Genomic DNA, 22,350 nt, shown 5'->3' with positions numbered 1-22,350 from the left:
TTTACCTAAGATTACACACACACAACAAAAAGGTAACAAATAAGGACTATAAATATATAATTTATGTAATTCTATGATTGTTTATGCATTTACCCCAATTTTCCTTCCAGTCTTTTCCTTACCTCCCCTTCTGCTGCTGACCCGAAGTCCTGAACAAGGACAGCCATGACTAACATGCACCCTCCGACACGTGTGCAGTAACCCAGCGATCCCCAACCTTTTTGCACCATGGACTGGTTTCATATAAGATATAACTTCATGGACCGGCAGGGACGGGGGGATTTAAAATAGAATAACAACACTACTCACAAATGATGGAAAATCAGTGGGAACCCTGAGCTTTTTTCGCTGCAGTGAGGCGCTCCCACCTAGGGGTGATAGGAGACAATAACACTCGAAGTGTCTTGGAAATGGAAGCAGTATTTTCATTGCTATTGTAGCGATCTCCAATTATTTATTCTTTTGGACCGGTACCAGTGGTTGGCCCGGTGGTTGGGGACCACTGCAGTAACCGACTGCTTCTTTTCACCTGCACTAGATGGGTTCATACGGAGATCCATATCGCACATGAAGTCATGCACTGATCTACATTATCACAGTCTGTAAGGGTGAAGCAAGTTCAAGATGTCAGCTATGGTGTGCTAGCATGTTTTACCGTTGCACTACCCAAGCGTTCAGCACTTCTATGATATGAACTGAAGCATCTTCCTTAATAGCTTAAATAGTTATTAGAATATAGACAGTATATTAGAACATACATTAGGTTTTGAGGTAATTGAGGTAATCTAGATGAGTGAGAGACAAATGCAGGATGTATCACTTTTTAAACTAATGTCTTAAAATGGGTTAAACCAATTATAATACTAATTGCAGTATTTGATTTCTTACTTGCTTAAATATCTGTTTTTGGGTAAAAGCTCTGAAATGCCTCATGTGACTAAAAGGAAAAGCTCATTTTTATTAGGATAAAACCTTCCACTTGAGCTAGAACACATAATGAAGATGCAGGAAATATTATAGTGTATCTTGTAGCCAATTGATCTGTGCATTCCTCTAATTTTCTGTATGTGCATTATTTCTTTTATATTTTAAATGATTTGTTAATGAGCAACAATGGTAATATTAAGGTACCTTCATTTACTGTTAAATTTGTAGGTACTAGTACTGGCATTTGCAGAAACAATCTTAAAAACAGTATGGACAACCCCAGTCACATTCTATTTGGATCAGTTGAAGTTTAACAAAATTGGAAAAAAAGAATAATGTGGCATATGTAAACTTTATTTTATTTATAATTTATATTAATTATTCCATTGTACCCTGTAGTGGAGAATGCATGTCTGTGAGATTTGGGGTTGTCCAAATGTATGTGACTGCATATTGGATAAAGCTAGTTTATTTAGATTGACCAATTTGCCTAACTGCCCTAATAAATACAGATACTAACCTGTCAGTTTGTTATTAAATGCACAGCATTACACAGATGTTTAAATTATGTTAACATTTAAATATGTGAGGAGATAAAGAAAGACAGAAGGCTAAATGTGAAAGAATGGGTTTTAATGGTCCAATAAATAGTTCCAATGATTGACAACATGGGAACAATTTGTAGTCTGGCTCAATGACCGAAATCAGTGCTTCTACAATTCCCCTAACCAGAAAGTCTCCCGTCTGGTAATGTGTTGTCTCTGACTATTACAAAACAAACAGCCATTATGGAACCACAGCCAATTTACTTACAAAACCATACAGATAAGCATTAGCAATGTAATTAGCAATGCAATTTGATCCATATTGTGCATTACAGCCACAAAAAAAGGACTGAAGGCATACAACAGGTGTGTAAGTAAAATGTAATCAAACTGAGGCCATTCATTTATGTTACAATAGTCCAGAGACAACAACACCCCGAGTAGCCAGGGTTGGTACATATGGGTGTGCGTGTAAAGGGGTTCTAGTGCGCATGACCAGGTCTACCACGACCCCTTCCTCTGCCACCTGGTGGTGGAGGGCCATCAACGCTGGAGCGAGGGTTTTTGATGGTCTCATCAACTGAGAGGATCAGGCAAGCAGCTTCAGAAGCAGCAGTCAGAGCATTGATGCGAACAATGGCTGGTTCCCACACACATGCCTGAAAGTTATCAGCGATGTCCTCATTGTTTACATCCACTCCATACCACATTCCACCCTGACAAACACAGTTCAAGATACATAAATAGATGTACATTTCGATGACGTTTAAAACAACAGACTAGTAAAATGTGCAATCACAAGCTACACCTAATATACTCTAATGAAGAATAAAAAATGGCTTTTTCTAAACAAGATTGCTGTTTAATCATTTCTCAGAACTGTTTTAGGTCTGGAAAATGAAATTTAATTTTAGTCATCAATACTCTGTTAGATTATCAGTATCACAGTACTCATGCAATCTTGACCAACTCACTTTAACAAATGATTAAAAGTAAGACAGAAATTCATACATACTAATAAACTGCATTTATGCTGCAACATGTTGATTTTCAGTTTAAGATAAACTTCTTTTGCAAGAACTTTTTTTTTCAGAATAAACATTTTTAAATATTTACCAGCATGTTTTTCATTTATGCCAGCAAGGCAAATGAGTTTTAACAAGGCACTTATCAGCCAGCAAATACAATACAGCATATAATGACGAAGTCCACACATTATGGTGCTTTCACACCTAACTAGTCCAAATTAAAGTCCACGTTGTTTTTTTATTTTTTTTATACATTTTGTTTTTGTCGTTTGGTTCATGGACATGGACCAACACCTCTAGAAAGTGATGAGCCAAAACATGTTTTGTCCCAGTTGGCTGCAAAAACACCTCTGCACAAGAAAGACATGAACTTGACATGACTGCTGAAAGTGTCCTGTGGTATGCTCTAACTGGATTTACCAGCAGGTCCTTTTAACTCATGCATGTTGCAAGGTGGATTGACTGTGGATTAAACCTGCTGGCCTAACACATCCCATGGATGCTTGATTGGGTTGAGATCCAGGGAATTTGGGGGCCAGGGCTACACCTTATGTTAATAAATATAAGGTGAAATATCTGCCAAGTTCTTACAATCCCCTAGCTTATCATCTTACACTGCATCCTGGTGCCATCTCCTCCACTGGTAAACAACATACACATGCCTGCCATCCACATGACAGGATTGACTGACCATGTGATCTTCAATTCGAGCCATAGTACTATATCAGATACGACTCCCTTTATTGTTCTTTGGCATTATAATGCGTCTTGACTGTCCATCACAGTTTGTGGTCTGTCCCTTTTTGAACCACTGTTGGTAGATATTTACCATAGATGCCTGTGAGTACCTCACATGTCTAGTCTTACCCAGCCATCTAATCATTACCACATGGCATTTATCAGAGTCACTCAAGTCTTTGCATCTGTCCATGTCTGAAGCATTCAACATGTGTCTATCTACCAGCCCAACATTTAAAATATTCCTGACTGTGACATGTCCAACTTTATTGAACTAGGCTATTTCATTCACACTGTGGGGGTGAGGCCATATATTATTGGCATAATTATTGTAAACACAGAACAACTAATGGAATACACAATACAACTATTGGATTAATAAAAATAAAATAAAAAATTCACAAATAACTCAATTAGTTGTTCCCGTGACATTCATACTGGTTCAACAAAGTCAGTACATCCGTAACAAATTTTAGTAATTTGCCAATATGGGACTCTTAATAATTAACACATGTTAATACTAATTGTGTATGTAAAACATTGAATGCTAACTATTAATAATGGCAGGTGTACTTACGTCTGTGTGTGTATTAATTTACCTGTGCATGTTTTGCTCTGAGCTTGTTAAGGACGTTAGTTGCATCGAAGCCAGCATTGTCGCACAGCTGTCTGGGAATAATCTCCAGCGCCTTGGCATAGGCTCCGATCAGCAGCTGCTGTTTGCCTGGGATAGTCCTGGAGTAGTCTCTCAGATATTTGGACAGCTCCATTTCTATGGCACCACCTCCAGCCACAACAGAGTCATTCTGCAGATAAATACTCAAAAAGTGAGATTAAACACATTTGACATTTAAAATTGACATATTTCTTAATTTAGTCAATCTATACTGCCATTCAACTGATTGTACTGCTTGGACTAACAACCCACCTTGATGGCTCTGCGTACAATCATAATGGCATCGTGGAGCGATCGTTCTGTCTCCTCCATAAACTGTTCAGCACCGCCTCTTAAAATGATGGTGCATGTCTTGGCTTTTGGACAGCCTTTAAAGAAGTTGTACCTAGAGAGGTAAATGCAAATACATTTGTTACAAACTCTGTAATCAGTGATATTAACTAAATCTTAGTAATCTACCATCCAGAGCATCATTTATTTACTAACTATTAAGAATTCTACATCAGTGTGTTTTTGAATAAAATAACTTTACCTTTCTCCTCCAACCTGCACCTCTTCAAAGAGCTCACACTGTCCCAGTACATCATCACTGAGCGAGCCAACAGTGGTCTGGATGGAGCCACCACAGGCCTGGAAAGAACACAATGTTAGGAGTCATTTAGACAAATTTAACAACTAAAAAAATACAGGTAGAATTTTATATAGTAATGCATATTTAATAAAGCCACCTGGAAGCAATTAAAATCATACCATCATGGTTCTTTTTAGATCCTCCTCCTGGACACGGCCAGCGCAGAACAGATCTCGGTCAGCAAAGTACTGTGTGGCCACATCCCCAATGGGCAGTTTGGACAGCACCACCTTGGCACCAGACTTATAGATCTTCTCTAGCTTATCATACAGAATGTTCCATTCTGCATCCACAATGGCTTGGTAGTCCTTAAAGATAGGCATAACGGAGACATGTAAGGAGTATGCATTGGGGAAGTAATACACATGTTTATAAGTGAACTGCAGTTCACACACTTCTCACACACAGATTGTAAAACTCTAGACACTGGCCATATTTGCAAGGTTTCCCAGTGTCACCATACTGAGACTATTTAAATTCAATTAAATGCATATGCTTTCACGTTACAACATGATCTATGAATAAAGCTTCTTACAATTTAAAAGTTAAACTCTTGAAATAGGTTTTTAAGAATGTACATTCATACACTAGATTGTGCTATGAAACATTACTGTATATAAATGCACTAGCAGTGTAGCATTAATCTCTAAGATTCACATAACCTTAACAGTAAAGAGAAAAGTAAAAAAACCTTTCTTTCTTTTGACAATACGCTATTTAAGAGAAAATAGTACCTGTATCATTATGTATTTTTAAATTTTATTAATTTATTTATTATAATCAACTGTGTCTAGGGTACCAGCAAAAAATATATAAGTATATAATAAAATAAATAATGATCTGGGCTTGAGACCTGCACTGAAAGCGCACTGAGAAGTGCCCCGCCCAACAGCTAGGCTGTCTAGACTTGGAACAGTACTGAATCTAAAATACTTTTTCATTATTCTTAGGAAAATGTCTATAAAGTGATAACAGCCAGATTGTACAATGTGTCTACCTGAGTCACTGTTACCCTGTAAACAGTCTACGACACTAAAAGCACTGACACAAACCTCCACATTGTTGACCCGAACTTCAGCGTTATCCTTTTCTGCCTTCAGCTCCAGCTCAATGTTAAGTAGGGCGATCTTTGGGTTCTCATAATGTTTGGGCTGCATCTCAAAGCCAGCATAGGAGAAGGTCTTTTTGAAGGCTACACCTGCCACCAGCTGAGAGTCCTGAAATAACATTTGGAGAAGTGTTACAAGCCACATTCAGTGCCAGATGAATAAAAATGAAGCAAGCATAAATGTTGATAGACAACATTCTAACAGAAAATAACAAGACAGTATTAAACAGCATCAGATTTAAATCTTCCTATTGAATTCATTTGTATGTGCCAGATTTATCAGAAATGAGCCAAGCTAGTGAAAAGAGTACTGAAGAGAATTCTTACCTCTAGAGCGCCACCCTGCACTTTCTTCATGCCAATCATCTTGAGTGGCAGCAGCTCGTCCAGCATCATCACTGCATCCACCACCATTTTGGAGAAAAACTCTTTCTGGCCAGCAATCAGCTTCGAGTTCATTGCTGTGGCTGCACACTTCTCCAACAAATGCCTCTGCTCTCTGAGAGAGAAACCGGTCAACAGGACAAAATTCTCCACAGAGATCACATTAAATAGCTTGACAGTGGCAGTATGCCAGTGGCTACTCACTGTTTGTCATCCTTTTTGATAGGGACTGCAATCTCTTTGATCTTTTTGACAGCGAGCTGTGTGGCAGTACGGAAAGCACGGATGATGGTCTGTGGGTGAAGCCCTTCCTCCACATATGGCTTCAGCTGCTTCAGAAACTCAGCTGCAAGGAGAGTGACTGAGGTGGTGCCATCACCAACCTGAAATCACACCAGGCTATTAGACAAACTCTTTTTCTATTTAAAGTCCAATTTAGTAGTGTATCATTAAGAAATACATGGTTTATGGAGAAGTCTCCACATACTTTGGCCATATAATGTACATTTTAGTAACTATATAATCTATATTAGTATAAGATAGATTGAATACTTTAACTGCTCTTTTCCCTCCACTATTACATTGACATTTTCAGCATTTAGCAGACACTTTTATCCAAAGCGACTTACACAATGAGCAATTGAGGGTTAAGGGCCTTGCTCAGGGACCCAACAGTGGCAACTTGGTGGTGGCGGGGCTTGAACAGGCAACCTTCTGTTTACTAGTCCAGTACCTTAACCACTGAGCTATCACTGGCCCTATTACTATTTACTATTATGATCACTTCTATAACATTACTTTTGTATGATGTGTTCTTATGCACTTTAAGATCAGTAACAGAGCAAGTGACACTAATACTGATATACATTATAATGCTTAACTCATTTAACATCTGGTCAGTGGTGGTCCTATGGTGGCCCTCTTTCTACTGAATGGCAGGTAGAGGTCTAAGAATTTGTGCATAGCAGAATGGCTCTCTCACTCTTTCATCATAACCTGAAAAAGCCTTACCTCAGCATCCTGAGACCTGGCGATGTCCACCAGAGTTTTGGCAGCTGGGTGCACCACATCCAACAGCTTCAGGATGGTGGCACCATCATTAGAGATGGTGGCTTTGCCTGCAAGAACATAAGCACGATTTCAGCATGTCTCTATTGCTCTCTAATTTAAGACAAAGGTGGGATCTGTTAATATTTCCTTTGACTTCTCATTCTCACCTCTGTTATCCACAATAAGCTTGTCCATGCCACGGGGACCAAGCGTGGTACGCACTGCTTCAGCAATCACCTGGCAGGCATTGATGTTGCTGACAAGCTGAGGGACACCCTGGGACGTGTCTGTCCCCTCCTTCAAAAGGATTACTGGTGTGGGCTGAGATGGGAAAACAGAAAAACAGCAACAAATAAATGTTTTAGCAGTGTTTCATTTTTTTCAAGGTGTTTTATTTTCGTCTTTATGGTGTGTTCTTAGCCATACTACACTGGCAGTTAAAAAGTTTATTCAAATGTATTTCTTGCCGCTGATGGCTGGTTTGAACGGAGACAGTGAGAGTCCAGGCTGCTGATTTGAGGCGTACTTTCAGTGTGCCTGCACCAGCAAGGTGTACAAACTCATTTCGAGAAAACCAGACCAGTTCTGCTCACTGTGTGTTATACACTGGTCAGCCATCAATTAGCCTCTGACTAATGACAGTTAAACATTGGTTAAAAGAAATAGGCATAATATGCATCTCTAGTCTGCATGAAAGATCTCATAATCTCATGTGCAGACTAACACAGACTCTTGTATGTTTTAAATTCAATGGAAATTTATTAATAAATGTTTACTTCATTATTATGAATACAACATTCATACTAATTTGTGACTTTTATACTGTCTACACAAGTTCAGTAAGACAATTTAGATTAATATCCAAAATTTTATAGTCAATAATGGCAATGGGAATAGCGGTGAGGGTGTTAATTGATATGTTTTTCCATATCCTTGTCAATTTGACTATCACCACACCTTGGTCTGGCCAGTAGCCATATATGGGTGTGAAGCCTGGACACTAAAGAAAGAGGAAGACACACACACACATTCAGGCTTTTGAGAACAAGTGCATTAGAAAACTGCTGAACATCTCATGGATGAAGAAGATAACCACTGAGCAGGTTTACAAAATAGCCTGAATAGAAAAGTAGAGACTAACCAACATTAAATCCCACAAAATGAAATCCCACAAGTTCTGTTACTTGGGTCCTGGCATGTGATGAGGCACCCATTTGACAACATTGAAGGCTATGACAGGACTTGTGAATAGACATAAAAGACCAACAATGAGCTAAACTGACATCACAAAAAAACTGCATTGTCAGGGGCTAGTCTGCTACAAGCGACATGAGACAGAGGGCATTCGAGAAAGCTGACCCATCTGTGCAGCCCAACATTGCTATGATGGTGCAGTGACGTGACAATATTAAATTTAGTTTTTTGTTTGTTTTATTGGGATTTTAACGTCATGTTTTACACTTTGGTTACATTCATGACAGAAACGGTAGTTACTCATTACACAAGATTCATCAGTTCACAAGGTTATATCAAACACAGTCATGGACAATTTAGTATCTCCAATTCACCTCACTTGCATGTCTTTGGACTGTGGGAGGAAACCGGAGCACCGGAGGAAACCCACGCAGACACGGGGAGAACATGCAAACAGCTTTAGACACTTCTTGTGTCCAGTGAATGTGTATTGAGTAGCCACACTGACTAACAGCTGACTAATAGCCCTTCACAATCACTGATCAGTTAGTACACTATTAATTCTCTGCACTTACAACTACATTCTATATAAGACTGATTTTGCATGGAACTGCAAAGTATGTACTTAATTACTGCCACTTATCAATCCTTATTAAAAGGATAAACTTATTTATTGTTGCCATAGGTGACCGGTCATCTAATGTGCTTGACACAAAGAACCAGGGTGGCTAATGTTCATTTAGTAGCACTGAAACATGTTTTAAATTCCAGCATTCAGACAATTAGTATATAACCAGCATAAGTATTATTATTAACTGAAAAAGACATGTACAATTAAAACCCCACCAGTCACTGACATGTGCAGCGGTTATAAACCGGTTAGCCTTTTAGTAGCATAGCTACAATAAAGAGGTGGGGCTTTCATCCTAGCTTATAGCATCAGTTTAACTACACACAGACATTTTAATCATCTTCACACATTTTAGCTGTAAAATATATCATACACTAACATATTAAAGCAGAGACCCATACCGCAATACATACAAAAATACATAAAACGCTAGTCAGCAAGCTAGCTACGTTTTAATAACATCTTATCTGCAATTACAACAATCGGTGAGGAAAATATCACCACAGGTTAACAGATCATAATGTCCTCTAACAGAAAAAATAAATACTAATAATCTCCGCAGCATAGAAAGAGCAGATGGAAGCGGATAAATCTGACATGATTGCACACTTACCATCATTTTAGCGGCTAAAGAGGAAGACCCGCGCCGGCTAGCGTTCCCACAATGCACTTGGAACTCTCTAGAAGGAGAGTCTGAGCGAGTCGATTCTAAAAGATTCAGTTCTCCGAATCCGTGCAGGTTCTGAGAATGAGTCACAACATCGAGTCTGTTCCAAACAGTGAAACTGATTTCTGTTTTGTACAAATATCAATATTATTTGAGTCTGTTGTTTATTAGTAATGTTGTGCTAATGGTTAGTCTGCGATTCATATAAATCACTGGATTCTAAAAAGTCCACTTATTTAGAATTTGTTTATTTATTTGAGTCTCGAGTCCACACAGTGAAGCAGATTCATTTAAATGATATTTGTTCATTAAAAATATATAACTTGTGACACGTGTAAAGAGTCATACACGCGCTTAAGCATTTAATTATGTAACCTTAACGATTATATTGGGGAATCAATTTTAGAGATTGATTCAATAGAGTCCCAAAACATGGAATCAGAATTAGAATCGACTCCAACATTTTTGGAATCGAACAGTACCGCTTGTATGTCTTCTCACACAATGCAAAATAAACCGTCTATCAGCCTCTGTTCTGGACTGCTTTGCTGGAAGGAAGGGGGTGACATTGGTAATATTTTTAAAGCCAGAACTTTATTTAAGTTATATCATTTTTGATTACTAAGATTAATAAGTAAGTGTCATTTAACATGTGGGATATCCAGGTTCCAGTAGATGGCAGCAGATTTCTGTTTTTTTAGTGCGGCTTTGAACAGTAGATTTTCCTAGAAGATCCATTGTCCTGCAAAATTTCAAGCTTTCCCTGACCCTAACATATCTGATCCAGACCATGCAAAATCTGATTCCATTGTCCTTCAAAATTTCAAGCTTTCCCTGACCCTAACATATCTGATCCAGACCATGATCTTGATCATTTGTTTACGAGCTAAATCAGGTATGATAAGGGTTTGTAAAACGCTCTTTTGGGCAGAGAGCCTTTCAAAAACATTGAGAAACCATGCCTGGAGCACTTTGAGTCCCTCAAGAGAATATTCTTTTGCCCCGTACACAGGCAATAATGAGTTGTAACCCTTTTATTCTTGCAGCAGTTATGGCTGAAAAGGTTCTTGATTTAGATTTACTAACTATATAACTATACCACAGGGTAACTGCCAACCCCATGTCTTAAGACAAATTTGTAAAATATAAAAGTATACAATTTAAATCATCTGGTACTTATTTTCAACCACAATTTATCAAAATGTTGGTGCCTTTATCCAGCAGTAAGTAACTTTATTTTAGTCTGTATATTACTTAACTCTTTTGCTTCCCTCTCCAAAAAATGATCTGGCATGATTTGCCAAGGAAACATCATCAATTTGTTCTGTTATGACTTTGGTCTGACAGAGTTTACAGTGTGACAGTGTAATGATGATGGTATGAATAAGGCAACATGTATTCATGATATTCTGGTGACCTGTCCGGGGTGTTTCCTGCCCTGAATAAGAAAAAAATTAACTTTTGCTTTTAATCACCCACAAATGACAGGGCCAGAGCATAACCCGGCAGCTGCTTAATTTGCCACCAGCTTCTGTGAAATGGGTCAAATGAGCTTCCATTTAAATTAATAAAATAGATTTTTGGCTTAGAATCAGCACAGTGACATGCAACAAACACGTGGGCTTTGTCAGGATGGATTGTACTACCAAGGCATGGAATTCCTACCAAGAAAGTCAAGGCTGACATCTCATTTCTATCTGCTTCAAAAAAAATGTGTATAGAGGAGAGTTATAATACTGTAACAACTTACCCTTGATCCTGATATCATAAATAGCTGATTTTGTACAATATTAAAGATGTTCTTCAAAGTCAAGCTGTTCAGTGTAAGACAGGCTTTTTAAATATGCATCAGCATATCTGATATACTGTGTGCAGCATGTGGTTTTGCATAACCTTAATGTACTTAATTTATTTTTTTTTTTGCATTAATGCTGCCATCACAGAAGTGTAAATTACATTTGCCAAGGGCTCTGACACAACCCCATACCATGACAGACATTTAACGTTAAGGTATGCTACGTTTTGTATTGTAGCTTCCATTTATTTTATTCTTTAATTTATGAGTGTTATTTTTATAAGTGCAATAACTTAATATATTTTTGCATATTTGTAATGTATATATTATTTTTTAGATATTTTATAGTTATTTATAGAGTAAATAACTACACACTATGTGTGCAATATTTTTTACTTAGCTGTATTTCTTGTATTCTTGTCTTCATACTGCTGTAAGTTAATTTCCCTAAGGGGATCAATAAAGTCTTATCTTTATGTACAGGCCTCACCCCACATATTCTGTCCACATACAATCTGTGTAAATATATAATGCTGAAAACTGATTTTGCACCCTCGGTTCAGTCTGTGGTGCAAAGGTTAAAGAAGATGGTAAATAAAGAAGACCATTGTGTGAGTTTTTTAATGCATTGCTTTTATTGAGCTTTATCAGTGCATGTCTGTCTGGCTGAATGTCTGCCGATCGATCTTCAAAGCGTTTCCTATGAAAACACAAACAATAACTATTAGTGAAAGGTTAAGCAGATGTCAGTAATTGTTGCATTAGATCTTACCTCAGTCAGAAAAACTGACTTTACCTACCAGCTCATTTGTGTTGTGCTTGTATTTGGTAAACTTACGTTACACTGCCTTACAACTCCTAAATCCAACCTTTTTAAATATTTGTAAGACATTTTTGTTTTGCACGTCATCCACTTTCTCGTCATCGTTCCTGTGCTGTTCCATCTTGTCCTCATTACACTCCTCCTTTCTCTTCATCTTCTCTTTCTTTTTTAGCTCCTTCAGCGTAAGGAGAAGCATTGCTTTTTCATTCTTAACTTCCTTTTCCACACCCTTTAGCTTCTGTTTTTTCTCCTGCTTTTCACGCTTGGCCTCCTTTTCCAGAAATTTTATTTTCAATTTTAGCTCTTTAGTTTCCATCTGCCTCTTCTGCTGTGCCTCAGCCATCTCAAGTTTTAGTTTCAGCTTCTCCTCCTTTTCAAACTTATGTAACTTATCTATCTCAGCATGAAACTCTATATCCAAACGTCGTATTTTTCCATCAAGTGGCTTATCTTGAACGTTCTCAATCATAAGAATTTTCGTTTCTTGTTCTGTGGACTCATCGACAGTTTGCAGCTCCGTTTCATTCATCACAGTGCCGGTCTCTTCTGTGTTGTTGCTGATGCTTTCATTTGCAGCCCATGCTAACTTGGGGAATTGGGATGACTTTGCATCATCAGGGTGCAAACTGGAGTCCACAGAGCAATGCTGGGGTTTTTTCATAGGTGGAAGCCGGATCCCGAAAGAGCTAAAAGAAGAGGATGATGGAGTGAAAGATCCTGGAACTGGTGTGAAAGCCTCACACCAGTGAGGCTTAGCCATTTTTGTTTTCTGTATGTTTTAAGACAAAGATAAAATAAACATCATTCATTGATTTTTGAGCAATTTTAGAATTAGGAAATGTTTATATACAATGTTTTATAAAGTGTTTGCAAACCTCAATAACATCACTCAATTTTTCCATCTGACTCAAAAGATTCTCAGTGCACTCTGCATGCCTTTTGAAAATCATGTCAAGTGACAGCAGGATTTGGTGGCTGTCCTTCATTTCTGCCTGCAGGTGCTCCTGTTCCTCATTCTCATCCTCCAATTTCAGATCATTTGTCCCATTCTCTTTCACCTCCTCCTTCTGTACAGTATTAGAAACACAATTAGCATTATAATTAAAGTAAATATGGGTAGTTTTAAATGGTAGGTGAAATATGAACAAGAAAAATAAATTTTTACTCACAGGAATAGGATTTACTTTGGAGCGCTTTCCAAACAGCCTCCGGATCATTTGTATCCACATACTTACCACCTTCATACTGTACATGCAAAAAGGAAACAAGAACAACAAGAAAATATATCAGAAACAATACTGTGTGTATGTAACCAAGACTGATTGATTGATTTTTATTTATGCATTTTCTCCCAATTTAGTGTAGTCAATTTGTGGATTTCTGACTGCAGTCGCGGTGGATATATTGCTGCTCACGCCTCCTCCGACCACCTTTTCACCTGTGCACTCTGCACATGCGCCTCTCTGTCTGCTAATCAGGTACACAACGTTTAAAGACCCCGCCCACATAGTCCTTTTATCCCGCTCTAGCTCTACCGTGTCTGCGGCAGGCACTGCCAATAATACCCGCTAGATGACGCCCGGCCGACCGGTGGCAACGCCGCGTTTCGAGCTGAAAAGTTCAGAAGGAACTTACCTCAATATGTGATGAGAAAATCCACAGACTGATATTTTCACCGCTTAACACACGTTAGCTGCTCTCTCTGACCAGACGTAACGTGAAGTGAGGCCTCCAGCACGCGCACGCTGCTTTTATACAGGCGGTTTCATTATGACGTACACAGTGTTCTGTTCACCACCGCTTTTACCTGCTTCACTAACTTACTGATTCACTCACTCTGTATTTACACACAGCACTACATTTACTTTTACTTACTGATTCATTCACTCTGTATTTACACTCAGCACTACATTTACTTTTACTTACTGATTCACTCACTGTATTTACACTCAGCACTACATTTACTTTTACTTACTGATTCATTCACTCTGTATTTACACTCAGCACTACATTTACTTTTACTTACTGATTCACTCACTCTGTATTTACACTCAGCACTACATTTACTTTTACTTACTGATTCATTCACTCTGTATTTACACTCAGCACTACATTTACTTTTACTTACTGATTCATTCACTCTGTATTTACACTCAGCACTACATTTACTTTTACTTACTGATTCATTCACTCTGTATTTACACTCAGCACTACATTTACTTTTACTTACTGATTCACTCACTCTGTATTTACACTCAGCACTACATTTACTTTTACTTACTGATTCACTCACTCTGTATTTACACTCAGCACTACATTTACTTTTACTTACTGATTCATTCACTCTGTATTTACACTCAGCACTACATTTACTTTTACTTACTGATTCATTCACTCTGTATTTACACTCAGCACTACATTTACTTTTACTTACTGATTCACTCACTCTGTATTTACACTCAGCACTACATTTACTTTTACTTACTGACTTCATTCACTCTGTATTTACACTCAGCACTACATTTACTTTTACTTACTGATTCATTCACTCTGTATTTACACTCAGCACTACATTTACTTTTACTTACTGATTCATTCACTCTGTATTTACACTCAGCACTACATTTACTTTTACTTACTGATTCATTCACTCTGTATTTACACTCAGCACTACATTTACTTTTACTTACTGATTCACTCACTCTGTATTTACACACAGCACTACATTTACTTTTACTTACTGATTCATTCACTCTGTATTTACACTTAGCACTACATTTACTTTTACTTACTGATTCATTCACTCTGTATTTACACTCAGCACTACATTTACTTTTACTTACTGATTCATTCACTCTGTATTTACACTCAGCACTACATTTACTTTTACTTACTGATTCATTCACTCTGTATTTACACTCAGCACTACATTTACTTTTACTTACTGATTCATTCACTCTGTATTTACACTCAGCACTACATTTACTTTTACTTACTGATTCACTCACTCTGTATTTACACACAGCACTACATTTACTTTTACTTACTGATTCATTCACTCTGTATTTACACTCAGCACTACATTTACTTTTACTTACTGATTCATTCACTCTGTATTTACACTCAGCACTACATTTACTTTTACTTACTGATTCATTCACTCTGTATTTACACTCAGCACTACATTTACTTTTACTTACTGATTCATTCACTCTGTATTTACACTCAGCACTACATTTACTTTTACTTACTGATTCACTCACTCTGTATTTACACTCAGCACTACATTTACTTTTACTTACTGATTCATTCACTCTGTATTTACACTCAGCACTACATTTACTTTTACTTACTGATTCATTCACTCTGTATTTACACTCAGCACTACATTTACTTTTACTTACTGACTTCATTCACTCTGTATTTACACACAGCACTACATTTACTTTAACTTACTGATTCATTCACTCTGTATTTACACTCAGCACTACATTTACTTTTACTTACTGATTCATTCACTCTGTATTTACACTCAGCACTACATTTACTTTTACTTACTGATTCATTCACTCTGTATTTACACTCAGCACTACATTTACTTTTACTTACTGATTCACTCACTCTGTATTTACACTCAGCACTACATTTACTTTTACTTACTGATTCATTCACTCTGTATTTACACTCAGCACTACATTTACTTTTACTTACTGATTCATTCACTCTGTATTTACACTCAGCACTACATTTACTTTTACTTACTGACTTCATTCACTCTGTACTTACACTCAGCACTACATTTACTTTTACTTACTGATTCATTCACTCTGTATTTACACTCAGCACTACATTTACTTTTACTTACTGACTTCATTCACTCTGTATTTACACTCAGCACTACATTTACTTTTACTTACTGATTCACTCACTCTGTATTTACACACAGCACTACATTTACTTTTACTTACTGATTCATTCACTCTGTATTTACACTCAGCACTACATTTACTTTTACTAACTGATTCATTCACTCTGTATTTACACTCAGCACTACATTTACTTTTACTTACTGACTTCATTCACTCTGTATTTACACTCAGCACTACATTTACTTTTACTTACTGACTTCATTCACTCTGTATTTACACTCAGCACTACATTTACTTTTACTTACTGAGTTCATTCACTCTGTATTTACACTCAGCACTACATTTACTTTTACTTACTGATTCATTCACTCTGTATTTACACACAGCACTACCTTTACTTTTACTTACTTATTCACTCACTCTGTATTTACACACAGCACTACATTTACTTTTACTTACTGATTCATTCACTCTGTATTTACACTCAGCACTACATTTACTTTTACTTACTGATTCACTCACTCTGTATTTACACACAGCACTACCTTTACTTTTACTTACTGATTCATTCACTCTGTATTTACACTCAGCACTACATTTACTTTTACTTACTGATTCATTCACTCTGTATTTACACTCAGCACTACATTTACTTTTACTTACTGATTCATTCACTCTGTATTTACACTCAGCACTACATTTACTTTTACTTACTGATTCACTCACTGTATTTACACACAGCACTACCTTTACTTTTACTTACTGACTTCATTCACTCTGTATTTACACTCAGCACTACATTTACTTTTACTTACTGAGTTCATTCACTCTGTATTTACACTCAGCACTACATTTACTTTTACTTACTGACTTCATTCACTCTGTATTTACACACAGCACTACCTTTACTTTTACTTACTGATTCACTCACTCTGTATTTACACACAGCACTACCTTTACTTTTACTTACTGATTCATTCACTCTGTATTTACACTCAGCACTACATTTACTTTTACTTACTGATTCATTCACTCTGTATTTACACTCAGCACTACATTTACTTTTACTTACTGATTCATTCACTCTGTATTTACACTCAGCACTACATTTACTTTTACTTACTGATTCACTCACTGTATTTACACACAGCACTACCTTTACTTTTACTTACTGACTTCATTCACTCTGTATTTACACTCAGCACTACATTTACTTTTACTTACTGAGTTCATTCACTCTGTATTTACACTCAGCACTACATTTACTTTTACTTACTGACTTCATTCACTCTGTATTTACACTCAGCACTACATTTACTTTTACTTACTGAGTTCATTCACTCTGTATTTACACTCAGCACTACATTTACTTTTACTTACTGACTTCATTCACTCTGTATTTACACACAGCACTACCTTTACTTTTACTTACTGACTTCATCCACTCTGTATTTACACACAGCACTACATTTACTTTTACTTACTGATTCACTCACTCTGTATTTACACTCAGCACTACATTTACTTTTACTTACTGATTCACTCACTCTGTATTTACACACAGCACTACATTTACTTTTACTTACTGATTCATTCACTCTGTATTTACACTCAGCACTACATTTACTTTTACTTACTGATTCACTCACTCTGTATTTACACTCAGCACTACATTTACTTTTACTTACTGATTCATTCACTCTGTATTTACACACAGCACTACATTTACTTTTACTTACTGAGTTCATTCACTCTGTATTTACACTCAGCACTACATTTACTTTTACTTACTGACTTCATTCACTCTGTATTTACACACAGCACTACATTTACTTTTACTTACTGATTCATTCACTCTGTATTTACACACAGCACTACATTTACTTTTACTTACTGACTTCATTCACTCTGTATTTACACACAGCACTACCTTTACTTTTACTTACTGACTTCATTCACTCTGTATTTACACTCAGCACTACATTTACTTTTACTTACTGATTCATTCACTCTGTATTTACACACAGCACTACATTTACTTTTACTTACTGACTTCATTCACTCTGTATTTACACACAGCACTACCTTTACTTTTACTTACTGACTTCATTCACTCTGTATTTACACACAGCACTACATTTACTTTTACTTACTGATTCACTCACTCTGTATTTACACTCAGCACTACATTTACTTTTACTTACTGATTCATTCACTCTGTATTTACACATGAGGTGTCTGGAAGGTTCATATAAAATAATTTGATCAGATATCTCTTTTCAATATTCCTTTTAAAACAATCTCATATATAGGTTATTGTGTAGAAGTGTTTCCCACACTTCTGGGATGCCTCTCATGAGACCTCTACATTCCATAAGTAGGCCGGGGTGTATTCGGTTGCAATCCCACATCTGGGATCCATTTTAAATGCATACATTTCTGTTATTCTATAGAAAATATATTAATCACACAGAGACCCTAACTGTCAGTGGGACTGTGGGAACCTCTACTGAGTTTTAAGAAAATGACACACCCAATACATTCCATATGTTTTTTGTATGGATATTCAAGTATTTAAGGAGAAGCAAATTTCATTGGAGTCAGAGAGCAGCAGATCCGAACACAAGCTCTCTCCGGACAAAGCCAGGCTGTCCGAGCGACACTGCTATTATTCTGTAATAAACTTCTTAATTACAAATAAACTGTGTCAACGGAGTCGTCATTTCATCGTCGGCACCTCATCGCTGAGACAAAGACACCTCACACACAGCACTACATTTACTTTTACTTACTGATTCATTCACTCTGTATTTACACACAGCACTACATTTACTTTTACTTACTGACTTCATTCACTCTGTATTTACACTCAGCACTACATTTACTTTTATTTACTGATTCATTCACTCTGTATTTACACACAGCACTACATTTACTTTTACTTACTGACTTCATCCACTCTGTATTTACACTCAGCACTACATTTACTTTTACTTACTGATTCATTCACTCTGTATTTACACACAGCACTACATTTACTTTTACTTACTGACTTCATTCACTCTGTATTTACACTCAGCACTACATTTACTTTTACTTACTGATTCATTCACTCTGTATTTACACACAGCACTACATTTACTTTTACTTACTGACTTCATTCACTCTGTATTTACACACAGCACTACATTTACTTTTACTTACTGATTCATTCACTCTGTATTTACACACAGCACTACATTTACTTTTACTTACTGACTTCATTCACTCTGTATTTACACACAGCACTACATTTACTTTTACTTACTGACTTCATTCACTCTGTATTTACACTCAGCACTACATTTACTTTTACTTACTGATTCACTCACTCTGTATTTACACTCAGCACTACATTTACTTTTACTTACTGACTTCATTCACTCTGTATTTACACACAGCACTACATTTACTTTTACTTACTGACTTCATTCACTCTGTATTTACACACAGCACTACATTTACTTTTACTTACTGATTCACTCACTCTGTATTTACACTCAGCACTACATTTACTTTTACTTACTGACTTCATTCACTCTGTATTTACACACAGCACTACATTTACTTTTACTTACTGACTTCATCCACTCTGTATTTACACACAGCACTACATTTACTTTTACTTACTGATTCATTCACTCTGTATTTACACACAGCACTACATTTACTTTTACTTACTGACTTCATTCACTCTGTATTTACACACAGCACTACATTTACTTTTACTTACTGAGTTCATTCACTCTGTATTTACACTCAGCACTACATTTACTTTTACTTACTGATTCACTCACTCTGTATTTACACTCAGCACTACCTTTACTTTTACTTACTGATTCACTCACTCTGTATCTACACACAGCACTACATTTACTTTTACTTACTGACTTCATTCACTCTGTATTTACACACAGCACTACCTTTACTTTTACTTACTGACTTCATTCACTCTGTATTTACACACAGCACTACATTTACTTTTACTTACTGATTCACTCACTCTGTATTTACACTCAGCACTACATTTACTTTTACTTACTGATTCATTCACTCTGTATTTACACACAGCACTACATTTACTTTTACTTACTGATTCATTCACTCTGTATTTACACACAGCACTACATTTACTTTTACTTACTGACTTCATTCACTCTGTATTTACACTCAGCACTACATTTACTTTTATTTACTGATTCATTCACTCTGTATTTACACACAGCACTACATTTACTTTTACTTACTGACTTCATCCACTCTGTATTTACACTCAGCACTACATTTACTTTTACTTACTGATTCATTCACTCTGTATTTACACACAGCACTACATTTACTTTTACTTACTGACTTCATTCACTCTGTATTTACACTCAGCACTACATTTACTTTTACTTACTGATTCATTCACTCTGTATTTACACACAGCACTACATTTACTTTTACTTACTGATTCATTCACTCTGTATTTACACACAGCACTACATTTACTTTTACTTACTGATTCATTCAATCTGTATTTACACACAGCACTACATTTACTTTTACTTACTGACTTCATTCACTCTGTATTTACACTCAGCACTACATTTACTTTTACTTACTGATTCACTCACTCTGTATTTACACTCAGCACTACATTTACTTTTACTTACTGACTTCATTCACTCTGTATTTACACACAGCACTACATTTACTTTTACTTACTGATTCACTCACTCTGTATTTACACTCAGCACTACATTTACTTTTACTTACTGACTTCATTCACTCTGTATTTACACACAGCACTACATTTACTTTTACTTACTGACTTCATCCACTCTGTATTTACACACAGCACTACATTTACTTTTACTTACTGATTCATTCACTCTGTATTTACACACAGCACTACATTTACTTTTACTTACTGACTTCATTCACTCTGTATTTACACACAGCACTACATTTACTTTTACTTACTGAGTTCATTCACTCTGTATTTACACTCAGCACTACATTTACTTTTACTTACTGATTCACTCACTCTGTATTTACACTCAGCACTACCTTTACTTTTACTTACTGATTCACTCACTCTGTATTTACACACAGCACTACATTTACTTTTACTTACTGACTTCATTCACTCTGTATTTACACTCAGCACTACATTTACTTTTACTTACTGATTCATTCACTCTGTATTTACACACAGCACTACATTTACTTTTACTTACTGACTTCATTCACTCTGTATTTACACTCAGCACTACATTTACTTTTACTTACTGATTCATTCACTCTGTATTTACACACAGCACTACATTTACTTTTACTTACTGATTCATTCACTCTGTATTTACACACAGCACTACATTTACTTTTACTTACTGATTCATTCACTCTGTATTTACACACAGCACTACATTTACTTTTACTTACTGACTTCATTCACTCTGTATTTACACTCAGCACTACATTTACTTTTACTTACTGATTCACTCACTCTGTATTTACACTCAGCACTACATTTACTTTTACTTACTGACTTCATTCACTCTGTATTTACACACAGCACTACATTTACTTTTACTTACTGACTTCATTCACTCTGTATTTACACACAGCACTACATTTACTTTTACTTACTGATTCACTCACTCTGTATTTACACTCAGCACTACATTTACTTTTACTTACTGACTTCATCCACTCTGTATTTACACACAGCACTACATTTACTTTTACTTACTGATTCATTCACTCTGTATTTACACTCAGCACTACATTTACTTTTACTTACTGACTTCATTCACTCTGTATTTACACACAGCACTACATTTACTTTTACTTACTGAGTTCATTCACTCTGTATTTACACTCAGCACTACATTTACTTTTACTTACTGATTCACTCACTCTGTATTTACACTCAGCACTACCTTTACTTTTACTTACTGATTCACTCACTCTGTATTTACACACAGCACTACATTTACTTTTACTTACTGACTTCATTCACTCTGTATTTACACTCAGCACTACATTTACTTTTACTTACTGATTCATTCACTCTGTATTTACACACAGCACTACATTTACTTTTACTTACTGACTTCATTCACTCTGTATTTACACTCAGCACTACATTTACTTTTACTTACTGATTCATTCACTCTGTATTTACACACAGCACTACATTTACTTTTACTTACTGATTCATTCACTCTGTATTTACACACAGCACTACATTTACT

At 36.3% G+C, this 22,350-nt stretch overlaps 2 protein-coding genes across 2 annotated transcripts; both read right to left on the bottom strand.

The window, feature by feature from the left end:
* Window positions 1–1,543: 1,543 nt before the first annotated feature.
* Window positions 1,544–9,598, bottom strand: cct7 (chaperonin containing TCP1, subunit 7 (eta)). The gene is made up of 11 exons (XM_062994244.1): window positions 9,526–9,598; window positions 7,255–7,408; window positions 7,049–7,155; window positions 6,242–6,420; window positions 5,981–6,152; window positions 5,598–5,762; window positions 4,665–4,853; window positions 4,447–4,544; window positions 4,167–4,299; window positions 3,838–4,044; window positions 1,544–2,188 (listed from the first exon to the last, which is right to left on the bottom strand). Exons 1-11 carry the CDS (start codon window positions 9,529–9,531, stop codon window positions 1,955–1,957), a joined length of 1,644 nt encoding a protein of 547 aa, XP_062850314.1. The 5' UTR covers window positions 9,532–9,598; the 3' UTR covers window positions 1,544–1,954.
* Window positions 9,599–11,990: 2,392 nt separating this feature from the next.
* LOC134311635 (uncharacterized) lies at window positions 11,991–12,743 on the bottom strand. Its single transcript, XM_062993284.1, has 2 exons — window positions 12,213–12,743; window positions 11,991–12,074 (listed from the first exon to the last, which is right to left on the bottom strand). The coding sequence occupies exon 1, from the start codon at window positions 12,724–12,726 to the stop codon at window positions 12,214–12,216; it is 513 nt and encodes a 170-aa protein (XP_062849354.1). The 5' UTR covers window positions 12,727–12,743; the 3' UTR covers window positions 11,991–12,074; window position 12,213.
* Window positions 12,744–22,350: the final 9,607 nt, after the last annotated feature.

The sequence above is a fragment of the Trichomycterus rosablanca genome, chromosome 4 (genome assembly GCF_030014385.1).
Source record: "Trichomycterus rosablanca isolate fTriRos1 chromosome 4, fTriRos1.hap1, whole genome shotgun sequence".
Lineage (NCBI taxonomy): Eukaryota > Metazoa > Chordata > Actinopteri > Siluriformes > Trichomycteridae > Trichomycterus > Trichomycterus rosablanca.
Note: the sequence above shows the minus strand (reverse complement) of the source record. Positions and strands in the feature narration are given on the sequence as shown.